This window comes from Thunnus thynnus, chromosome 16, assembly GCF_963924715.1.
Source record: "Thunnus thynnus chromosome 16, fThuThy2.1, whole genome shotgun sequence".
In the NCBI taxonomy this organism is placed as follows: Eukaryota; Metazoa; Chordata; class Actinopteri; order Scombriformes; family Scombridae; genus Thunnus; species Thunnus thynnus.
This window is the reverse complement of record NC_089532.1, coordinates 22,272,068-22,294,670: the sequence shown is the minus strand read 5'-3', so window position 1 is coordinate 22,294,670 and position 22,603 is coordinate 22,272,068. Positions and strand designations below refer to the sequence as shown.

The 22,603-nt window shown below is 37.5% G+C and overlaps 1 protein-coding gene across 1 annotated transcript in view; it reads left to right on the top strand.

The window, feature by feature from the left end:
* sntg2 (syntrophin, gamma 2) overlaps positions 1 to 22,603 on the top strand; it is an 85,413-nt gene that overhangs the window by 19,143 nt on the left and 43,667 nt on the right. The window contains exons 2-8 of the mRNA XM_067614461.1: positions 5,632 to 5,769; positions 5,868 to 5,924; positions 6,082 to 6,139; positions 7,909 to 7,952; positions 8,705 to 8,746; positions 9,840 to 9,927; positions 11,979 to 12,061. Of these exons, the coding sequence (XP_067470562.1) occupies positions 5,632 to 5,769; positions 5,868 to 5,924; positions 6,082 to 6,139; positions 7,909 to 7,952; positions 8,705 to 8,746; positions 9,840 to 9,927; positions 11,979 to 12,061 (510 nt within the window). The remainder of the gene's footprint in view (positions 1 to 5,631; positions 5,770 to 5,867; positions 5,925 to 6,081; positions 6,140 to 7,908; positions 7,953 to 8,704; positions 8,747 to 9,839; positions 9,928 to 11,978; positions 12,062 to 22,603) is intronic.

Sequence of the window (22,603 nt, the reverse complement as noted above, 5' to 3'; positions counted from 1 at the left end):
CAGCTATTGTACATTGTTTTCTTATTTTTCAAAAATCAATTTTTATGGAAACAGCGTCTAAGCTTCAAGCCTCTTGGTGGACATTTTTATTGTAGTGGGTGAAAGAAAACTGAGAGCGACGGTATTAAGAGACACACTGTCAACTCCCATGGTGCACTAACTGGAGAATGTCATTCTATATGTAGGATATATGGCGTGACATTCTCCAGTATGTTGTTATCAGGGATTTTTTCACACTAAACATTAGCTATCAGCCATTAACATTTTCAGCCTTTTGTCTCTTTACAGCATTTAACATTTGTGAGAACTCATAGAGCTGTTAAGTTTGTATTCCACTCAGAAAGTGGAACCTAGTTAGCGTAGCTAGCTAACTTGCATACCATGGCAAATGAGGCTCCCAGTAGCCCACTGTTTAAGAAGCACATCTACTAAAGGTGCAATGTGTAGGATTCAGTGGGATCTAACAGTGAGGTTGAAGATTGCAATAAACTGAATACCCTTCCCTCTCCCCTTCCAAGCGTGTAGGAGAAACTGAGGTGGCGTGAAATTCGTGAAAAATGAGAAAGGCCCTCTCTTGAGCCAGTGTTTGGTTTGTCATATACACTAATTAAAACATACTTATGAATATTATATTCCACTTCTGCCAAGTCCGTTCCGATAGATGACATTAAATTCTACACACTGCACCTTTAAAATGTCATCCCCTATTTTTGCATAACTCATCGGAAGATCATTACGTCTGCGTCTACGTAGATGAACAACTTGTTTCCACATAGCTAATCAAATAGCTTAATTTTAAACCACATTTGCATGAAACAGTAATGTCAATGATGTTCGATCGTATGCAGAGCAGACAGGCACGCCAACTTACAGCCAGACAGCAGCCAGCTATACAACACAAGAGCCACAGACTCTGAGCACCAACCCACATTAGCTTCCCTGCTAAACTCTCCTTCTTATCTAATTTACAAACATCTTGTCCTGCACCATAACTTGTTGAACAAGCTCCTAAACAAGCATCCACTGAGGAAAAGTGCACCGCTAATGTCAGTTTGCAGGCTACGAAGCTAATTAGCTGTAAACAGCATGTAAACATATCTGACAATATCATTTTGGTTAATTTAAATGCTGGTGTAGTTCTTACTCTTCAGTACAACTGCTAACAACATTCTCCCCATGTTTATGCTCCCCTGCTGGGGCTCAGCCTGCCAGCTGCTGTGAACATAGACATGCGGCTCCAGTTGCTAAGAGGAAGTGGAGTATTTCTGAGATCTTTGGTACTTTTTAATTATAAAAACTATGTAAAAACTGATTATTGACTGGGAATTTCTATAGTTATTGAGCTACAGTCTGTTAGGTGTTCTGATGCACAAATAAACTAGCTTCTCACTGTCTTTCTAGCTAATGCCTCAAATGTCAATAGCCAAATAAAGTGAACAAAAGCTCTTTTATCCCTGGTGCAGTCAACCTTAACAAAAATATGTAAAAATTTATGGCTGTGTGATTGTTAATGTACTGCATTGTATGAAAATCTTGCCAAAGACACATCAATAACAATAACGCAGTTACTGGGTATTGTAGTGTTATTATTTAGACTTAACAGCTCCGTCATTTGACAAGAAACAATAACGGCTACATTAGAGGCTGGGCAGTAATAAAGTAATTAGAGGTGAAAGTGTTTTTTATTGTTATCATTACAGGCAGTCAGGGAAACTGGCTTATGTTGCCTTTGTCTACCATCAAACTTTGAAACTTGTTTTGTGAATGCAGTGTAGCCATTGTGATGCCCAGCAGCCATATGTCCTCAGAGGCTCCACATGAAGCCTTAATTAACACTCTGTCCTCTTTGGCAGGAACAGAGCACAACCTTCATCTCAAAGTCTCTTAAAAGAGAATTGGTTGACCTCACTCACACACTGATTGTCACCTTTGTCACCCACTCAAGAGTGCAGTTGTATACATCCTCTATGAAAAAGTCAATCTTCTGCTGCTCTACTGAAATCTAGATAATGCCTTCAAAAAAGGACAACAATAGGACAACAAACCACAACTATTTGTATTCTTGTTCTTCTTCTCATGATCACTGTCTTATTGCATTGCCCTGTCTTATTCTAAGAATTTCATTATTATTAAGTATTGATCACAACAGGCAGAGTAATTTCTTGTATTTGAATATTTGTTTTGTTTTTTTTAACATTTTGTATCATGTCAATATTTGTGATAATTCCCTTTTTCTTGTCAAGTAGATGTAGTGAATATATCCATGCCCTAATTTCTTCAAATAAAAAATCATTTAGCAGCTTCTATATGTTTATACCTGCAACAAAGAATCTAAATAGAACTTGCGCTGTCTTTGAGGGTGTCTAACATTACTCGAAATAACCTTTAACCTACTGTAAATGCCAAAAATCTAATTGCAATTCATGTTTAATTTCTACATATAAAAATATGAAAAATGTATGTATGTTATCCTTGTGAGTTTAGGGTGATTATCTTTATACAATACTGCTGATAGTGATATTCAAGCCTTTATCTAGTATTGATTTTACTTTCTGCTGCTTTAATTAGTTGAAAATGATTAATTGAAATGCTTGGTGGAAAACATTTGAAAAAAGGGTTCAACTAGTACAAGCACTATGGGTGCACTACTTATTATCCACAGTGCTGTAGGAGGTGTGTCGTAATACTTCAGTCAACAGAGAAACCTACTAAAACCTGCTACATTGAAAGCAAATGAAAAATGGGGTGGACACAGTAACTAGAATACAGAAACATATTGCAATAAATCATATCTTTGTGAGACTTACAATGCTCATTGGTTTTGATTTGTATTTGTGCTCCCTTCTATTTTTTCCTCTGCCTGTAAGATGTTTCTTCACTTCACAGTCAAGTCACTTCAGCTGGCAATTGTTTTCCCATCAAATACAGACTCTTCTCCTTCAGTTAATTTGTTTATGTCAGATCATCCATCAATCACATAGACTTCTTTTGCTGGGTTTTGATGAAGCTTGGGGAAATGATGTAACTCAACCTTCAACCCTTGAAAATAGGATTTTCAAGCATATGCCAATATACAAGGGGAGGAGGTTGAGGATGGGACCTGGGGAATTGCTTGTCTATATGATATTTAGACATCATGGATGGGATTCTGACAAGACCAGAGGGAATAATGCATCTCACTGCTGTGTTTTGCCATTTCTACAAATGACAGAATAGAGGAGCTATTATTAGAGGTCACAATAAAATGACTCAGGGGGCTGCATCATGTGGGAAGCCTGTTTTCTATTGACCTCTTTTTACAGGCAACTACATAGGGCCAGTCTACCCTGTAATGATGTATTTCCAATTAGGGGGAACTTGCAACCTTGGGGGTACTTCTGCAGTTACCACAGGGCATGTGGAAAGATTGTGGAGTAGATCAGCCAACTCAAACAAGACTAAGAGTCTACAGCTATGATAGCGTCTCTGTCAGGCTGTACATGGGCACAGCTTTGAGCTAATAATGCTAACATGCTGATGTTTAGTATTTGGTATAATGTTTACCATGTTCGCCATGTTAGTTTAGTGTGTTAGCATGCTAACATTTGCATATTAGGCATTAGCATTGACATTTGCTGAAGGGAATGTTAGTTTTGCAGACTTTGGTCTTAAACAAAAAAATTGAAATTTTGGCGCTTGATGAAATGTCACCAAATTAAAGATCCCCTCCAGGCATGTATTAAGACATAAAAATACTCTGCCTCGAACAATATTGTGTCTGATATGATTTTTCCACAAAAAAGTATAATTACCACTTTAAAATCCATAAAATGAGTTCATGAATATGCAAATATATTTCATTTCAAAAGTTTAACCGCTTGACACAAGATGTCTCCTATTTCACAGCAAAGTCCATTTTCACTATATGTGCACTGAAGGCTGCAAGTTCCACATCACAGCTGTCTAAGTTGAATATTGGACCAAGATTGGCTTCCATAGGCCCACCCCTTAAATCAGATTTTTACTAAACATAGAGAAACTTTCCACCTTCTGCAGATGAATGTGACAACAGGCTTCTGGTGTCAAACTCTGCACATACATCATTCTGCACAGTAAAGCTCAAACATCCAACTGTAGGAACAAGATGAAAAACATGTTTTTGAATGGAGGGGGACTAAAATTTGTTAGATTACAAGGTGCCCCTGTTGTCTAGGGGCTAAGATGCCAACCATGAATATCCCTGGTTTAAGTCCGGGGAGGTGCCTTTGTTGAATTTCTCTTTCCCTCATTTCTTTTCATCTCTCAGCATAAAATTTCCCCCCCAAAAAAAGAATTATAGTTGGATCACCAAAGTTGTCAGAATTTATCTTGAGCACATCAACTAAATTTCATGGTGATTCATCCAATAGTTGTCGAGACAGTTCAATAAACTGTGAATATCTGTAGAAAATTTCATGGCAATCCATCTGATTAATCCCTTGAGCCATGCCACCATGTCAAATAGAAATTATGATTTGGTAAAAAAAAAAAACAACCCATTTGTGTTTAACAGGAACGTAAACACACAAATACAAGTTGGCATGAAGTTAGGCTAAACTTTATTATATTCATCGTCACAATAACCAACAATCTACCAGCTACGATAGGCTGACTGACTGTACAGGACAGGACTCCCACCAACTCCAGTTTTAGGCCTTTATCAGATGGTAGAAAGATGACAGGAAATGAGGGGGAGAGAGCTGCAGCAGAGGTCCCTTAGCCAGGTGTGGGCATGTTGCGGTTCATTGAGAGTGAGTGAAAACTCCTAAGGAAGTGAGCAGAGAAGCCAAAATAGATAGTTAACAGTAATGGACAAATGGTTCAAATGTCAAACCTCTGTCACTCAAAGTAATAACAGTAGCAATGCAAACTTAACCAAACTGGAAAAGACAAAGCAAACAATATTGTGACAAAATACACTATTAGCTCATAAATAGTGTTTAACCAACAAATTAAAACATTTGTAACATGACAGGTGGTGTCACTGAAGGAGCATCTGAGCTGTGCAGGGGCTGTGGGGGTACACCAGACAAAAAAAACACTGTACTTTATTATCTGAAATGATACTGGCAGCATTTTAGAATTTGAAAGAACTCCATCTGGCAGTCACTCTCATAATCTTTAAACAAAAAGTTGAGGAAATTTCAAATTAATAAGAGCAACACAAGAGTTCAGTTGTTTGACTTTACATTGTTGGTTCTTTCATTTGGTGTGTGCAGTGGAAAATCACAGAGAATAATAAGCATTCAGTTTGTGGGTGTGATTGAGCTGCACTGCTTTTTGTTTAGAGGTATTTGTGGAATCTTCACCAAGTCATAGTGTGTATATATAGTGTAATGTCTGTGCTGTGTCCTGTTATCTGAATTGACTGTTGTCATTTCTGCCCTCTACATCAATTTATCTAGTGGAATTGCCTGAACTTACGTATGCAACCATGCAACTTCTTGTTTTTTCTCTTACACAAAGGTTCACACTTTCACAATGTCAAGCAAAACCAATTAACACACAACTAGACTACACAAATGACACATTGAGAAAAGAGGATTAAAATGTTCATTGTGTATATAATTGCTCTGCTTTGCCAAATGTCAATGCTCTTCTCAATTCCAACAGACCAAATCTGGAATTGCTTTGCTGTACAATGAGGAGACCAATAATACCTATGATGTCTGCCTGAAACTGACCAAAGAGGTATTAACCATACAGAAGCTGGATGTGGTTTGCACAGGAGGAAGTGAATCCCAAGTAAATGTAAGTGCGCCCGAGGCATCCATTTTAATTCATGCCCAGAATACTGTTTCAATGTTCACAATATCCTTTTGCCAATAAGAAACTCCCACTTTCTAAAGCACAGAACTGTTGTACTCAGAAGACAGGCGACTGGCGGTCTGGGCTTAAGCATCAAAGTAAGCAGATAAGTTTTGATTATGGAGAGACTAAAGTGGAAATGAAAAGGCTTTGGGTTGCAAAGATGACTGTTTGTCTGAGAGAGCGGTTTTGGGGGCAAATTTCACTGCTGAAATTCAACAACATTCATCCTCATCTTTTTCTCCTGCTTTTCAGGGAGGTGCAGAGCACAATGTGCCTGTGGTTATTTCAAAGATTTTTAAAGATCAAGTAGGTAAGAAAGCATTTTATCTCACTACTGTAATGTGGATGTGGAAATGGTTTTCAATACACTGTTAAATGTCATTAATCGAGTTCAATATTGAAATAGTAATGAAAGAATGAGGAAAGTGACACTAAATGTTTTACTATTGACATTTAAATTCTCAATGAAAGCATTTTGAGCATCATTAATTTTCATCATCATCAATTTCCTGTAGAAGTATGGATTAAAATAGGACATGATCAAAGAAAAGGTTGTTAAAGTGTAAAGAAATGGGGTAACAGTTTTGGGATTTTTTTTTTTTTTTTTGATTACTTGTATTTGCTTTCTTTCCCAGAGCTAGACGAGAAGATTGATACCACTCTCATGTATGTGTTAAGTACAACACTGGATTTAAGACATGTTTAGCCTAGCTTAGCATAAGGACTAGAACTTCTAGCATGACTCTGTTGAAAGTTAAAAAATACACCTCTACAACACCTCTAAAATCTCTAACACCTCTAAAGTTGACTTATCTACACAATGTTTCCTGTGTATTTAAACTGTACATGTACAGAAATGTAAAAATGACACTTAGTGATTTTAGTTGTTTGTTGGGGGTATTCCTTGACGAAAGGCAGTGTATCATCCGCCTAGCGTCTGCGGCTATAGCTCTGGTTGCCAGATGCTATCAGAAAACAGGTTTTTGTTTTGGTCTCTGTACAAGCACAATTGTACCAAACCTGGCTATCTCACTGTGATTTCAAGACTTTGGGTTGCTGAACAGTCAATGCACCCGGCTTTTGTTGGCCAAGAAATTGTTAAAGATAACAAACTCCCCATTTAACAACTTTAAGTTCTTACATTTCCTTTAAAGTAAGGGTTAAAAAGATTTGATTGTGCAAATAAGTCTGTTATAGAGTTTCATTTTGACCGTGCTAAGCTAACACTTGCCCCCTGTTTCCTGTCTTTATGCTAAGCTAGGTTAAACATGTCCCACTTCCAGCTCCATACTTAAAGGACAGATATGAGAATGGTACAAACTTTCATCTCAAGCTTGAGAAAGAAATAAAAAATCATATTTCCCCAAAATGTTTAAGTATTCTGTTAAAACTGCTTTATTTGTAGACTTTTTATGTAGACTTACTGGTAGACACTGAATAGAATATGAGTCAACTTATTTTTGCATTCATTGTTAATTGAGTGTAGAGGATACAGATTATTTCCAGGCAGGATAGGCATTCATAATCAGCGAGGCTGTCTCTAAAAGCTGTGGAAGGGCAAAAACTGTGAGGAAGTAGCCAGACTGAAAGAGTAAATATGACCATGCTGTTTGCTAGATGGAAAAGAAAATACTTTAATCATGTTTATCAGTTAAATTGTAAGAACTGATGACTTCTCAGTATCCTGCTAGGATACATTATCGGAGCGTCATGTCAGTGAACCGTTGCCCTGTAATTTGTCTTTTTGCCCACATCCCTCTTAATACCTTTTTTGCATACTAGAGAATCATGTCTTCATATCCCCGGGGATGTTAAGAGCCCTTTTCACAGAGCTTCACAAATCTTTCCACAACAGAGGTTTCATTGTTTCCCCCCATGCCGCTGCAAATGAGTTTATATCCTGATTAGTTTCAAATTTCATGCCTTTTCTGTGTTCTTTCTCTGAGCTGTAGGATGTTGCCTGAGATTAGTCAGACAGAGACACTGATTGCTATTTCCACCACATTACCATGTATGAAATGAGCAATTATTTTCTAATGTTTTCATTAACCTCTGACACTTGACAATTGACGCCTGCAGCCGATCAGACGGGGAAGCTATTCGTCGGGGATGCTGTGTTGCAGGTTGGTACATCAGTTCATGACTTATTTGCTTCGAGGTTGATTTGGGTCACCGCCAAGAGTGGCAACTTGTTGCATCTTAATTTCAACCCTCTCGCGTTTTGACAGACTTTAATTTCATTGAGAAAATAGAAAGAGAATATTTTTTGACTTTGAACTGCATAATTTTAATCAAATGAGTCTTTTATTATGTCTCTATGTACTTTTGAGGAGATATTATTGTGGTTAAACTTATTATTATTATTATTATTATTATTATTATTATTGTTGTTGTTGTTGTTGTTGTTATTGTTATTGAATCATGATTTCAATGTATGTAAACAAATACCTCACTGTCATAGATTCTGTGTTAGGTTAATCATAAAGATACCAATAAATAATGGCTTCTGTTCATTAGAATAATCATCAAAACCCACAAGTGTCTTGTATTTAGTAATGATATTCATTTAATCTTTTAAAAAGTTAATTTGAATCTGTCTGGCAGGAGCGCAGGTTTATTGGATGTGCTCTTTATCTAGAATATCAAGTAGATTCATTGGGCAGCCTAGCAATATTAACATTCATATTGGAAGGTGTTATGAATTATATTATGAAATGAAGTGCTATTTCTTCCACCAGAATATCGCATCTATTTACGTACTTATTTAAGTTACGGCAAGAGAGGCATCAAATAAGCATAGAGTTGCTAAATTACACACTTTCTGTATGACATATTTACCTATTTGATTTTCCACTTTCTCTGTTGGTTTCTTCAGGTCAATGGCATAAATGTAGAGCACTGTACTCATGAGGAAGTTGTGAGTATATTTGTAATTTACTGTTGAGAAAAGTCAATACCCTGCTCCATTGCTGTTCCATCCTTCTCCCAGGTTTACACAAAATCCCACTGGTTATTTAAGACGGAGGTGGTCCTCAACAATCTGAGATGTCATCTTGGCAGGAGGCTGTTTTTGAGTTACACTGTGACAAATTGAAAAGGTTGAAAAGGAGTAGAACGGTATCAAAAGCTGCTGAGGAACTGAGGGCGCTAATATTTGAGTTTTATGTGGGCATTTTTTTGTTCAATTTCTCTCTTCAATTTAGCTCCTGTCTTTGTCGAATATTTCTTTTATTCTCTGCCACCACCCCCCCTCCCACACACACACACACACACTCTTCCCATGCCTGTCATCTCCGTCTCTTCGTGCATCCCCAAACAGCTGTTCACTATATTCACCTCCAGAGCATCAAAACACATAATGAGCAGTTTCTCTTCAGAGCAAAATCTAGAGTTTCTAATGACAGGCTGTTAGTCTCTCGGCACTGACAGATGCTCAGGCTAAAGTAACAAGAGCAACCACGCAATGCTGGAGAGGATAGCGAGGGATCTGGTAGCAGAAGTGACTTATGGGTGTGTAAGAGTGACCTGTCATTTTAGATGTTACACTTAAGTGTCTCATTTTTCTCTGTTTTCCAGGTAGTTTTAGATAGACTGACAGATTTGATATTTCATTCTTTACATCTAAACTTACTTGAATGCCTCTTTGAAACTGACTCGACATCTTGGAGGACATATTTTATATCACATGACGTAGACATTAGATAATCAGACATTCAGAGTGTAATTACTTTGTAGTGTCAGCTGTCACTTTGCTGCCGCCTGTCATGAGAGAAATGCCGGCATTCAAGCTCTGCCTTTGATTATTTAAGTGAACCCACATCAGTCAGGCTTTAACTTATGATTACATATTCTTCACTCCTCTCTTGTTGCATTTTGTTTGCTCAGGCAGTGTACAGTTTGACATGAATGTGGCTTGTTTCATCTATGTGAGATTAATTTCATCTCGCTGCATCACTTTCAATCTCTCTCTCTCTTGCTATCTCCATCTCTATCTCACTCGCTCCTGTCAGGTTCACCTCTTGCGTACCGCAGGAGATGAGGTCACCATCACTGTTCGCTACCTGCGAGAAGTTCCATCATTTCTAAAACTGCCTCTAGGTAAGAGTCCTGTGTTTTCATGCTGTGTAAACTCACAATAAACAGCATTTTTATTCAGTCATTTTAGAAATAAAGGAGTATACCACATTTATGGGATTGTATTTGTGGTCAACTTAACCCTCTAAAGCTGTTCAATAGATGAGCATTTATTTCATAGTTATAAATTGTTGTGCTCAGTGGCCTGAAGCGAACAGTAATGACAGCAACACCTCGAGCTGCAATTCTCTGCTCCTGTACTTACCTTCAGAAGCCACATAGACACTAAAAGCATCCATGTGGAGCAGGTAAAAGGTGAGAAACGAGGTATGTGGGTTAGAAAATGATAGTGAGCAAGAAAATGAGAATTTGAAGCAGGACTGAAGACAAATTGGAATTTTAGAAAGTTTGGCAATTTCATCGAACACTTTTTTAAATAGCTGACATTACTGTGACTTTCCTTGTTTTTTTCCATATGAAGTAAATGTGATGGGCGATGGCAAACTGTAAAGAGTTATAAGTTACTGCACAATTTGAGGAATATCTGGTTATTTACCTGAAAATAACACATCTTCATGTTGCCAATGGTAATTATGAGTGACAAGCGAATTAGTCTTACTAGTGTTTTTCAACCACATCTCACCGTTTTCTTCAGTGGAACTTTCCTCAACTTGAGTTTGCTCTCAGCATTGTCCTTGGCAACTTAGCAAACTCCATCTGGTGAGGAAGACCATAAGATGTGGTTGAAAGTTCTATACAAAATTAGTAAGTGGACCTACAAAAGTACACTGCTTTAAATAATAATTTGTTTATTATTTAAAGCAGTTCCATGTTCAATTAACTAGATACAATTTCTTAAATTGACATCTTTTTCTTTTTCTTCATTGAAAATGCAGAATATATGAATATGCAAGTATTTTTTGTTTTGAGAAACCGCAACTTTTCATTTTTGCATTTAATTTTTTGTGAAGATTAATGACATAAAACAGCTTATTTAGTGAGCTTTAGAGGTGCTGATGAGCAGAATTTTTACCTTTTGGACAGAATCAGGCTAGCTGTTTCCCCCCCCTTCAAGTTTTCATGTTAAGCTAATGTCTCCTTCTTTAGCTTCATATTTAATGGTCACATATCTCTTAGCAAGAATGCTAAAAATGTACTTCGTAAAATGTTGAACTATTCCTTTAAATACTGAGCAAATGTGCAGTTAACATCGCCAGCACAAATGTAACAGTGAACGTCATCGTTCAAGTCTGCAGCACATGGGACCTCGGCTCAGGCTTCAGATGTTCACAGTTGCAAAAACATTCAGACTGCTGAACAACCAATAATTGCTGTCTTATGAATTAGTTGTAAGCAAAAAGTGAAAGAGCACCATGTAATACAAATGATTTCAGTCTCCACAAGCAATCATAATGATGATTTTGTACAATTTATCTAAGTATGAAGAGCACACAGATGTAGAAAAATAATTAATACTAATAGACTTGCATGAATATGTGTAGCTCAGTTGATAAACCACTATATTCTTGCAAATTCAAAGCGCTGTGAGAAAATTCCTCATTTCTTGGGGGTAAGTTAACATTCAGAGGAAGGCGTCAGTGCAGAGATGCCCAGGTTTTGCTGTAGGGTGTTTGGCCGGTGAATCGTGTTTTGTTGCCTAAGAATGAAAGGTTCAAGTCGTATTCTCACTAAGCTGTCCTTTGTTTTACTGTGGCACAAATGACAGCAGGAGGGGCCTGGAGCTGTTTGCCACACTTTACCGAGTGTGACTGAATCAGAAAGCAGGTCCTCTTAATGCCAAGCTAATATCATATCAAACAGCTGCATTTGTCTCTTTTGGATGCTGTCCATGATCTCTTCCATGGCTTCAAGGCAGGGCAGCAGAATAAAGTCAATAATAAATATAAAATTTAACACTATGAACTGGGCCACGCTCTCTGAGGTTTATGTGCAACTCTTATGTTCTTTGTTTCTGGTGAAATGAAATAATAGTTGGAAGTTGGACTGAATGTTAAACTGTGATTCTTCTGAAGCTTTTATGTAAAGAACATGAATCGTTCTCCTCTCTTTCTCAGGTTCTCCTGGGCCGTCCACTGATCACAGTCGAGTATCCTCTCCACTCTTTGACAGTGGCTTACATTTAAATGGAAACAACACGGTAAGAGAGATCTATTTGATACTGTATCTTGTATATTAGATTATGTTTATTTATCTTTCCCATTCCCAAATGTTAGCTTAAATCAATTTTCTACTCTTTAACTAAGCTTTTTATACGTTTTAAATAGCATTTAAGTTGCTTTATACTCTACTAACTCAGTACAACACAGTATTTACAGTATAAATGTCTATCTGATGGCCTTATTCACCAGTTATTACAACCTCTCACGTATTCAATACCAAATTATGTAACACTTAAACATGCTTTGAACCTACAGTTGTTTAAAAGTAGCCCCGTCACATTGTGTAATACCATTGTGAATTGTCAGTGTCAAGAATTAAGTGTGCATACAGTATCATAGAAAACTGTCTAAATAGTGATTAAAACGGTCACTTAAGCATTGCAACAGCTGTGGTTACATTCTGAAAAACAACTGCACTAGAATATAAGACTTGACTTATGTTGGGTTCATTGGTGGTGTAGTCCATTAAGACAACAAGTTTTCTCTTGCTCAGAGCAAGGAGTGCCTGCAAGTACCACAATGCAATGCACATGAGGCTTTCACCAGTGACCCCTCAAACTAGCGTAGCTTTAGGAGTATTTATTGCTACTAAACTGTTAATTAATGTTTTGTATCATGTCTGTGCAATGGCCATATACACAACAACTGATCAGTGTGGTTTGAAAGGCTCAGGTGAAATGGCCAGCATCTCCATTTGGCTCTTCTCACCAGAAACGGCTAGCAACTGTACACATATGGCTGCATAGTCCTCAGAATTTGTCATTTTAATAGAAAATGTTTGGAAATGGTTAATCTGCATCTGCACCTGGAATGGCATCAGAATCCACATAATAAAAGACAATCATGGAACAAATGTGCCAGATTGTTTTTAATTCTAGGAAGTGCTGTCGTTCATGAGAAAATAATGACTGTGTTCAAATAAGAGACTCTGTGCACCCACACAGGTTTTTCAGTTATTCGGTCTGATTAGACATCTGCTCAGGTGAGGTTGGGCAGGGATTTATGTTAGGTCCTAGACGCCCATGTACTATCAAGAATGGCAAAGATGTACATACAGTATAAGTTGTCCTACCCTAATAGGTGCAACAAAACTAACAGGAGAATCAGGGAGATGTCAATCATACAGAACCTGTAGAGACATTTAATTGGGTTTACAAGAGCACTGGGCAATAGTTTGTAACTTAGTAACGTGTTACAGTAGTATGATTACTTTTTTTTCACTCACAAGTAGTGTAAATGATTATAATTTGAAATTCAGTAATTTAGTTACTTTGACATTTTGGGGAGGTGGTTTGTCTTACCATAGTGTGTTCATTGGACAGACTGGTCCAGGAGGTATTAACGTGGCGCAAGGGCTGGATGTGGGGGGAGGTGGCTAGCCTCTACCAAATGAGCAGAAAAGACCTTTTTCATTTTAACATGTTACAGTAGGAAAATCACAGGTGTAAATAATGAAATGAATGATGGCTGAATTCCATTTATCTGCTTCAGTTTCAGGGTTCTGGTGTTTTGCATGCTGGCTCACTGTCATGGCTTACTGGGACACTTGAATAGAACTGAGCCATTGTTAATGTTATTAATAATACCTGTGCTTTTCCTACTATGACAAGTCAAAATGTCTTCTGTGCCTCCCATATCACTCCATATTTGTCTTATTTAAATGATGTGTCTTGTTAGCTGGCTAGCCAACCACTTGTAAGCCTACATTTAGCAACCTGGCTTTGCTTTCTTGTTTTCTGTTTCTACATGGTTAAATACAGAAGATATAACGTGTGGATGTGAAGGCTTTGGGTTTGTTGGAAGGCACCTTTTATGTAGCTGGGCTGACAAACAAAAGTAATATAACAAGTACCTTTGCTGAGAAATTAGTTATGCAGTTACTTTTTTTAATGAGAAAGGTCATTGTATTATATTGACTCAGTTTCACTTCACATTGGAGGGCAACTGTAGCCAAAATACTTACAATCAACTCTGTTCACAGTTAACCAATACTCTGTTTTTATCATCCCAGCTAGCTCAGCAGGGCTAACCACTAGCCAGTGAGCAGCAGCACTATCAGCTGCAGCCTGAGCCTCTGCCTCTCTTTGTGGACTGTGGCTCATACAAATCCGCTTTGACTTTGACATGTTATTAAATGTGAAGTAATCCATAATGTCCTCTGCGCATATATGCTAGGACGGTGTTTGGCTGTCAAAAATGCATGTTCCAGCCCTGATAGCTGGCTGCTGTGCAGCTGCTCCCCGGGCAGAGGGAAGAGAATTAAACTTATCTCAGCTAAACTCTCCCTGTTATTCTTCAACCCCTCACTGATGTCAACATACTTTAGGGTCAAAGGGCGATGGAAGTAAACTGGGCTGTTGGCTACACTGATACAGAGGATATTGGCAAGTTTTGTGGATGTTGTAGACTATTTAAACAACTATTGTGATTAATACATGGAAACAAGTTTTAAAACCAGCGAATTATTATTTAATTCGTTAATCTATTTCTTTCAAATAAGTTAGGCTTTTACAAGACCGACTTACCAGCTGGGCAATAATTCAATACCATCATTTTTCAACTTTAAGTGAAACTGTATCATGATGATGTTTTTCATGTTTGCTTGTGTGTTGTCTAAATTAATGATTTCATGTTAATTGTAAATAGAAACTAACAAAATGAATCACTAAAGACTTGTTTAACGAAATAAAGAATGGAACATTGCATTTAATCTATTTAATTACTTTGCATATATCATAATATATTGATATTGGAAAAAAATTCTTACTGATATGACATTGATTTGAACCATTTCATCCACTTTTACAAAATCATCACTAATTTTTATGCAATAGATGGCACAGTTATACATTTTTAATCATACATTAACTACAAACTGTGAATTAGCCACATTGATTATTGAATGTTGAATGTGGAGAATCCATCCCCATTCATTAATTTAAATCTCACATGTGAAGCCACATTATTGTGATGTGATCTCTGCACACAGTAGCAATACTGTTGTTGTGTCATCTTATAAGACCACACAACAGTTCAATCAGTTGGTGTGGTTTCTTAGGGAAGAAAGGGTCAAAGGCAAGACCAGACAGCCAGAATCATTTCATTAGGTTGTGTGTTAGCAGTAAAAGCTGCTGAGCCTGTCTCATCGTAGGGTGGGGGTGGCTGTGATTACAGCGTATACTGCAGGGAATGATAGTCGGATGCTGTACCAGTTGTGGATTTTTGCTGATTCCACAGAAGAATGTTTCAGTCTTATTGAAACACAATGTGATACAATCAGTTCACCATCTGTATCAACAGGACTAATCCGGCAATATCTCCCAAAAACATACAGTAAATACTCTTCATTCCTTTGCCCATCCCAGAAGAATGGCTCAGGTACAAATGTTTTGCTTGTGTTGCAGAAACTGGAATGAAGCAAAATGTTTGGAAAGCATACACTGGGCTTAATGTTGCTGTTGAGTCTACGGGCTAAACGGTGCACACTGTGCAAGTAGATGAGTGGAAAAATGTAAATGTTTAATTTTTTCCCCCAAAGCCCCTATTTCACTGTTTTAATGGTAAAGCCTCAGAAAATTGCATATTAATACGGTAATCTATAATGAAAAGAGTAACTCTAAAGACTCTATCTCTAGTTCGTCATTTCACATGCATTATTCAGAGAAAGCATGAAGGACAGCAGTTTGCCACTTTAACCTTTCATAGATAATCTAGATTTAAAGTGTTTTCATTAAAATACCTAGAGGGAGCTGGAGAAGGGAAAAGCATCTTTGTGCACTGGACCTTTGCATGGTTTCTTTCAGTTCCCAGTTTGTACACATGGTTAATCTGAAGAAAAAAATAGGCCCTGACACATGCCTACCTATGCAAAAACAACTTAGGTATGACTCAGTGTGACATAATAGGTCAGCTGGCTGGAGCCAGATCTTTACATTTAATTCCCTTGTTGAAAACTAGGTGGCTGACAAACACAATTAGCCATGCAGTGTCCTCACCCCAGAAATACAAAATAGCAAAAGCTGGCCTCCAGTAAATTTTTGCACATGTCAAGTGAGATTCTTCTTGCCTTATAAATAAGGACTATGATGTGAGTGGTTGTTTTTCTTCTTAGAATAATTGCTTGTTGTGTTGGGTTTTTTTCAGTGCAGCATAAGATGTGAATTCACTTTAATGTTCCGACTGTAATGATAGGAAGCCTCCAGATAAAGGTTTGCAAGAAACTAGGGCAACCCATAACTTCATTTTCCCCTAAAAAGACAAAAATGACATTGCATGCCATTAAGCAAGTCTGTATCGCATGAAATAGTCTGTAATGTAAAGGACCATTAAACCTGAGGTCGGGTGAGGGTTGAAATGGTATTTGACCTGTTTGTACTACACATCTTTTGCAAATTCTGGATAGTTCAGGAAATAACAGCAAATGTTTTTTTCTGCCTTTGTATCTCACTTTTGAACAAAGCCCATGATTTTTTTTCATCTGAGAAACTTGGTCAAGAGGGTTTTTTGTGAGTCTTACAAATAAGTTGTTGGCACAGATTGGTGCCATTTCCAACTCAAGTTCTGGGCACATTTAATGCTGCACTAATAAAATTTTTATAGTAACAATTTATCAATACACTACATATAGTATGAAAGGGGTTACTCATGAGAAAGTGACAAAGCCTACAGAGAATTATCACCCAACTCTAGAGATTCCCTCAGCTTTACAGAGCTTTTTAGCATCTTTCAGCTCATTATTTTGGATAGGACTTTAAAACAACTTTACTGTTTTGTTTCACAGCACAGTATCTACCTGTTTTCAGTAAAAAAATAAAAATAAAAATAAAAAGCTCTGATAAACTCACTGTACACTACCTGACTAGCTCCAAACAGCAGATAGAAATCGTTTTCAGCTAGCTAGTGAACATGGTGGAGCATGTGCATGTGATTGAGACAAAACCAGAGCTAAAAAGAGTGAATATGAGATTTACATTTATCAGGTGGCCAGAAACACAACAAATAAATGCTATATATCTGCTGAATGTGTAAATGTGTAACTATTTGCTAACACATTCACTATTTTAAAATGTTAAGTTGCTGACAAAGAGAAAAGCTTTTAGGAGACAAAATGTGTCTTTTGACTTGCTAGAGCTGTTTGTTAAACCTCCTGGGTGCTAAACCTTTTATATTACATTCACAAGCTATGTTGCAGGCCAACTGCCATACCCAAGGCTGTGATGTGGATGTTTTTTCTTTTGTTTTTTTTTGTTTTTTTGCCAACATAACCTTGATGATGTTCCACAACATCCACTTCAAGAAAGGAGCAAAAATTTTCTTTGCATTTCTGGGTCCATTTTGTTGTTTCAAAAGGCCGAATGTTACTACAAATTACATGTTTTCAGCACATGAAATTAGGGTAATGTCTAAAGCATTAGCAATAAATGCTTTTCTGAGTTCTGTGGAATTGGGGTAGGGCTCCTATCTAGACTCACCATTTTTCATTAACAATCACACAGGGAGAAATGACAGAGTAAGAGACAGCAATTTCTATACTGACAGCAGACCCAATAAACCCGAATGCAGTGCACCCACAAGGGGCACAGTGAGGTGAGGCTCATGATGCTCCAGTTTTCTTGACAGAAAAGACATTGCTTTCCTGAGGTTCATATCTCTCTCTATACCTGTACATTTAACGGCTGGATGCTACAAGGCCAGCTGAGTACATTGGGAGGTGTTGAAACTATGGAAATGCAGGAACAGAAGTCAAAATAGGGGAGGCAAGTTGAGGGAAAGTACAACAAAAAAGTTAATTGCCTTACCTCTTCACAAAAGAACCCCTTCACTGTGGCATGGCAGCAATGAACCAAACCATTACTCTTGTAATGATAGGTAATTTCACCCAACAAAATATACAGTAGTAACTATGTTTTTCTTACATTTATCATATAGTATATGACCTATAGTATATGATAGGGGTGCGCAAAAAAATCGATTCACATAAGAATCGTGATTTTATCTCTGCCGATTAAGAATCGATTCAGAAATTCCAAGAATCGATTCACATTTTTCAGTCTTGCCACAACGCTGTTTTCCATTTTTTCCTGACATGAATTAACTCGCTAAATCCCATAGATGGCGCAATGACGCCGCCCCGGTCCATCGGCTATGAAGGCGATCATTTGGACATATTTTGGATTTTCTTATCTCGAAGGGAAGAAGGAGCTTAATGCCATTATCAGGCGCTGCAACGCACTTCCGCAGGTTTGTGCCATTGTGGGCTTATTTATTCGTAACCGATGTGAAACAGTCAGAAAATAACGTTTTATTGATCTGATTCACCAGCTTCCTCACTAATGTTACCAGCTCCTCCTCTTCATTCACTCTTCATTCACTCTCTAGCTTGTCAACCACTGCTTCTCTCTCGTCTTTTTGAAACGAGTCGGGAAGCCGTCAGCAAAGCCTAACTTTACTTTTAACGTTATCAAACGAAGAGAAATGTCCTCCCCTCTTCCTAGTGATGTTTTTGTTATATGGCAGGTTGTACAGCGTTACAGGTTGCGTTTCTCCAAAAGTTGATTCTTGTTCAACTTTCTCGCTGCGGCCCCTGCAGCCCCCACCACCACAGCCTGAACGCACAACAGATCTGCTGCCAGCTGGTTATCTGAGGACGGGAATGAGAAAGTTATTTTCTCTCAATGAAAAACGTCTCCTTGAAACTTATGACAAACTGCCAAAAACAAGCCAATGAGATGCAGCAGCGAAACAAGCGTTTAAACAGCTGCTCTGTATTTTGAAACAGTCAATAAAATTCGGTAAATAGCGAAGCTGCCCGATTCATTACTTTATATTCATGTAGTAAATATACAAATATCAATTAGATGGTAATCTGCATGAGAAATTAAGAGAAAGAAACAAAATCGGTTATAATAATCACTCACTAAGAGTGATCGGTTTTCTTGTATGCACTTTGCAGCTAAATGTAGCAGGCAGCTATTGTTTGTTTGATTTTGTTAATTGAAGTAGGAATTTAAGTTAGCCTATTATTTGAGGTTTTACACTCAGCAGTTTATCATTGCAATCATTTTTATTTTTGTATCAAGTATTCGTTTTACCTTTTGTCTCAGGGCTGCCTTGGTTTCCTATTGACTGAGTGGACTAAAGGAAAATAAAAATTACATTTGATTCAGTGTGATTTTTTTTTTTCCTTTGAGACCTATAAAAGTGTCTCCTGCAGCCAAATGGAAAGAGTTACTCAAAACATCAATCTAGAATCAAATCTATGAATATATTGAATCGAGAATTGATATTGCATCGCGAATCGATTGTGAATCGAATTGTGACCCCAAGAATCGGAATCGAATCATGAGATTTCCCGAATTGTGCACCCCTAGTACAGTTTAAAAGGTATAATCATGTTTTTGCTTGAGTTTTTTTCTTCTCCAAGCACTCACACAACATGCTTATAATTCACTAAGCTCTGTCTTCAGTGTGGACTCTTGACATTGAAATGACTGATATGGTTTTCCTTTTCATTGTACCCTGGGCCATTTACCTTATGGATTCATTTACATGCTTTCAAATAATTATGCTTGCTTCAATTCACCTCTGGAGTATCAGTATCCGTGAAGGAGTGGCTGACTGATCCGAAAAACAACACAGTGGCTTTAGTTCCTATTTTCCAGCTCTTCAGTAGAGGCAGGTGCTTTGTCAGAGTAATCCACTCTGACAGCCTGATAGTTTTCTATTTCCTGCCACCTCACCTACTCACTGCAGAGCTCCACTTGAGAGTCAACTAAAACATTGTGTTCTTGGTTGAGATAAATGGAGAAAAGGATGATCATTTCTGTAGAAATGTAGTAATTACTGGTGTGCAGCTGACAGGGGTCTGCATGCGACATGTTGTAGTTCAGCAATGATGTGCCACTTAATTTGCAAAGGTATGCAGTTTTTCTCTGCTGTTCATTCTTGACTACATTCTACCCAGAGGCTATTTTAATGCTCTGGTAATATGTTCAGCCATTTTGAACTCGAGGAGGGGGGAGGCAGGTGATTTGCTTCTTGTGTGATGAACACGCACCTACCTGTACTGTGTGTATAATGATACTGATTGTTTGGTGTTGTTCGGAGGAGTTTTGGGATTTTGTGCTGACAGATAATCTTTAGCTGCAGGAATGATTCACTGTTTGATGTTGCTAAAGCGTTACTCATTTGATCCCTAAGCTTGTAACTCATTAGATAACGTGTAATGCATCTGTTCTTCATTAAGTGTAGTGTGATTTGCATTTAAATGTGGCGCTCTTCCAGCTATCAAAGCTTTTGTCATATATTGTGCTTCAGGACCTTTAGAATGTATCTTCCTGATGCGCTGCCATCAGTCTCCTTGGGGGCTTCATTAAATCTTTAAATTTGAACGCTTTTAGAGGCATCTGAAAAACTGCAGTTTTGTATTGTCATACTGCAATCACAATTTTGACTTTGATATCAATAGTAAAATGAAAAATTGAGTTTAGCATCTGTCTTTGTGCACTTTATCTTTATTATTGAGGTCGTAGTGGGTGGTGGCGTACTGGAGTGCATTTTATATTGAAAAGTGTTCCTAATATTTTGCCCCCCTCATGTATGCTAATGGGTGGACAAAATATTAGGAACACCATTCAAAAAGAAAAAGTCCTTTACTGCTATATCTTTGACTGATTTTCAATTAACTTTATTTGAATGTTAATTGTATAATATGAAGTAGAAATACAGATTAACTGATATTTATTATCCAAAAAAACTTGTGGACATGGTGAAGTTCTTTTTTCAGCTTCGAGTTGGTCTTCAGGTCTTTCTCTTAGGCTGCATACACCCCCAACAGCAATAAGGTCGGGCCTGTAAGTAGCCTGACAGGCGAATCCCAGGACAAAATAATCTGAAAAGCCCTTGCTGTACTACTAACTGCTGCCTGTCTAGTATATTGCTATGAGCATGCGGTAATAACTGAAAGCAACTCAGATTAGCACACCAAAATTTTTCTCTTCTTTCATCTGCACTATAGTGGCTGGATAACCAGATGACACTGATCAGAGAGATCTGAGTGGGTGAGACAAAAGAATTTTAAAAGTGAGGGGGACATGTCCCTCCTGTCCCCAGTGCAAATTATACCATTGAGTTTAGTTGACCAGTTCAAGTAACTGCTCATGACAGGTGATAAGATGCTGCAGTGTTTCCAGCAATTTGCTGCAGTCCATTGTCCAGAACCAGACTGCAGACTAGTTGTTCCTTCAAAACCTCTGGAGGACATACTGTAATAGAATTTCAGCTTGCAGAAAACATTTGGTGAAGAAATGAAACTTCTGTGAGAGAGAATTCAATTTTTTGCAACAATATTAAAGTAATATTGACATTTTAGTGATCGTGGCAAGACATTCTCCTTTGTAAATCATGTCTTCACTGGAATCACTTTTATACTCTATTTCAGCTGTATAAAGCCTTTAAGCCATTGTCCAAAAAAAAAAAAACTTTATCACAAAGGAGTTTGAATGTGAGCCAGTGTGTGATATTGTGATATTTTATCCACCCCTTCCTACTCTGAGCAGTAGACTACTAACATGAGGAAAAGAAGTGTTGGCTATAATAGTGACAGTGAATTGCTGTGAAGTGAAATCCTGCTTGTTGCCTTGAGTATTGCTACCAAAAGAAAGTAAACCAGAGCACAGCTTTCAAAAACAAAAGATGATTCCATGCCACATTAACATCTTTATTATTGCTATAAGCCAGATATTAAGCTGCTATTGTAATTTTTTTGAAAAGTTGAAATGCACCTGTGTGTTTTCCACAGTCAGCAGCTCATACTACAGGCTCACAGTTTTCAAAAATCTATCAAAAAGAGCTTATAGAAACAAACAGCTGCTGAGATGAATGTCATCCATCAATGACTTCTTGAAACCACAACACTCACAGTTGAGATCATATCAGAACCAGATTCAATCTGTCATTAATGAAAGTCAAGAGGCATTTTCTGTCTGTTTTTATCCACTCATCATAGATTTTACTCTGGACCCTCTTGTGTGTATAAAGTGGGTAAATACATGCTTTCTACTGGTGAACGTATTTGTACACAATGAAGGCACACATGGTTATGATTTCATATATTGTCAGTATTGTTAGTGTTACTAAGTGGCACTGGTTCTAGGTATATTTATTTACCTAGTTTCAAAATATCTATTCATATTCAATATTATTTTGCACTACATAATTATATTCAATTAAATTGCTGTAGTTCTAGTTATTTTTCTTGTGGACCTGAGAAAGAGAAGCTGTAGTATTGGTGACAGCTACTGTAATAAGGAGCCATTTAAATAAACAAAACAATTTATTTGGTTTCTCTTTGAAACTAAATAACGAATGTTACCTCTTTTTTGGCCTCAGCTTACTCTATGGCCTGATTGGCCTGTCAACTCTTGGCCTAATTGAATCAGGGCTTCAGCTAACAATTGTTTTCATTTTCAATTAATCTGCTGATCGTTTTTCTGATTAGCAAACAATATCAGAAAAAAACA